This window comes from Crocuta crocuta, unplaced genomic scaffold, assembly GCF_008692635.1.
Source record: "Crocuta crocuta isolate KB4526 unplaced genomic scaffold, BGI_CrCroc_1.0 scaffold73, whole genome shotgun sequence".
Classification (NCBI taxonomy): Eukaryota; Metazoa; Chordata; class Mammalia; order Carnivora; family Hyaenidae; genus Crocuta; species Crocuta crocuta.
The window spans coordinates 1341689-1342183 of NW_027529443.1; the positions used below are offsets into that span (position 1 = coordinate 1341689).

At 60.4% G+C, this 495-nt stretch overlaps 1 protein-coding gene across 1 annotated transcript in view; it reads left to right on the plus strand.

Moving 5' to 3' along the window:
• SLX1A (structure-specific endonuclease subunit SLX1A) overlaps positions 1 to 495 on the plus strand; it is a 3595-nt gene that overhangs the window by 1393 nt on the left and 1707 nt on the right. Inside the window, exon 4 of the mRNA XM_077760434.1 lies at positions 7 to 165. Coding sequence (XP_077616560.1) covers positions 7 to 165 — 159 coding nt within the window. The remainder of the gene's footprint in view (positions 1 to 6; positions 166 to 495) is intronic.

Sequence of the window (495 nt, forward strand, 5' to 3'; positions counted from 1 at the left end):
CAGGAGCCCAGCCCGCCGCCGCCGCCGCACATGCCGTTGGCCTTCGGGCCTCCGCCGCCCCGCGCCCCGGCCCCAAAGCGCCGCGCGGGACCCTTAGCCGACCTGGAGTCCGAGCCTGACCAAGAGGCCGAGGCCTGCTGCGCCCTGTGCGCGCGCTCCTTCCAGGTGAGCGGCTCCACCTCGTCTTCGGGGTTCAGACGACTTGGGATCCAGCTGTTTATTGAAGGACCGGGCAGCCCACTGCCACCTTTGGCCCTCCTTACTAAAATGGGGATGATACCACTTGCTGCCATTCCTCGAAACCAGTACCATCCTGCTTAGGGCCTTTGCCTTTCCCCTTTGACTGTAAGGTTCTTCCCTAGACTTTCGGTCTTTATAAAGTGCCACCTTCTCCTTCTCCCATGAGGTCTTCCTTGGCTCTGCATCTAAAACTGTTCTTTCATGTACACTTTCTTGCGCCCCCCCCACCCCCAGCTCAAACACATTAACAGGCTA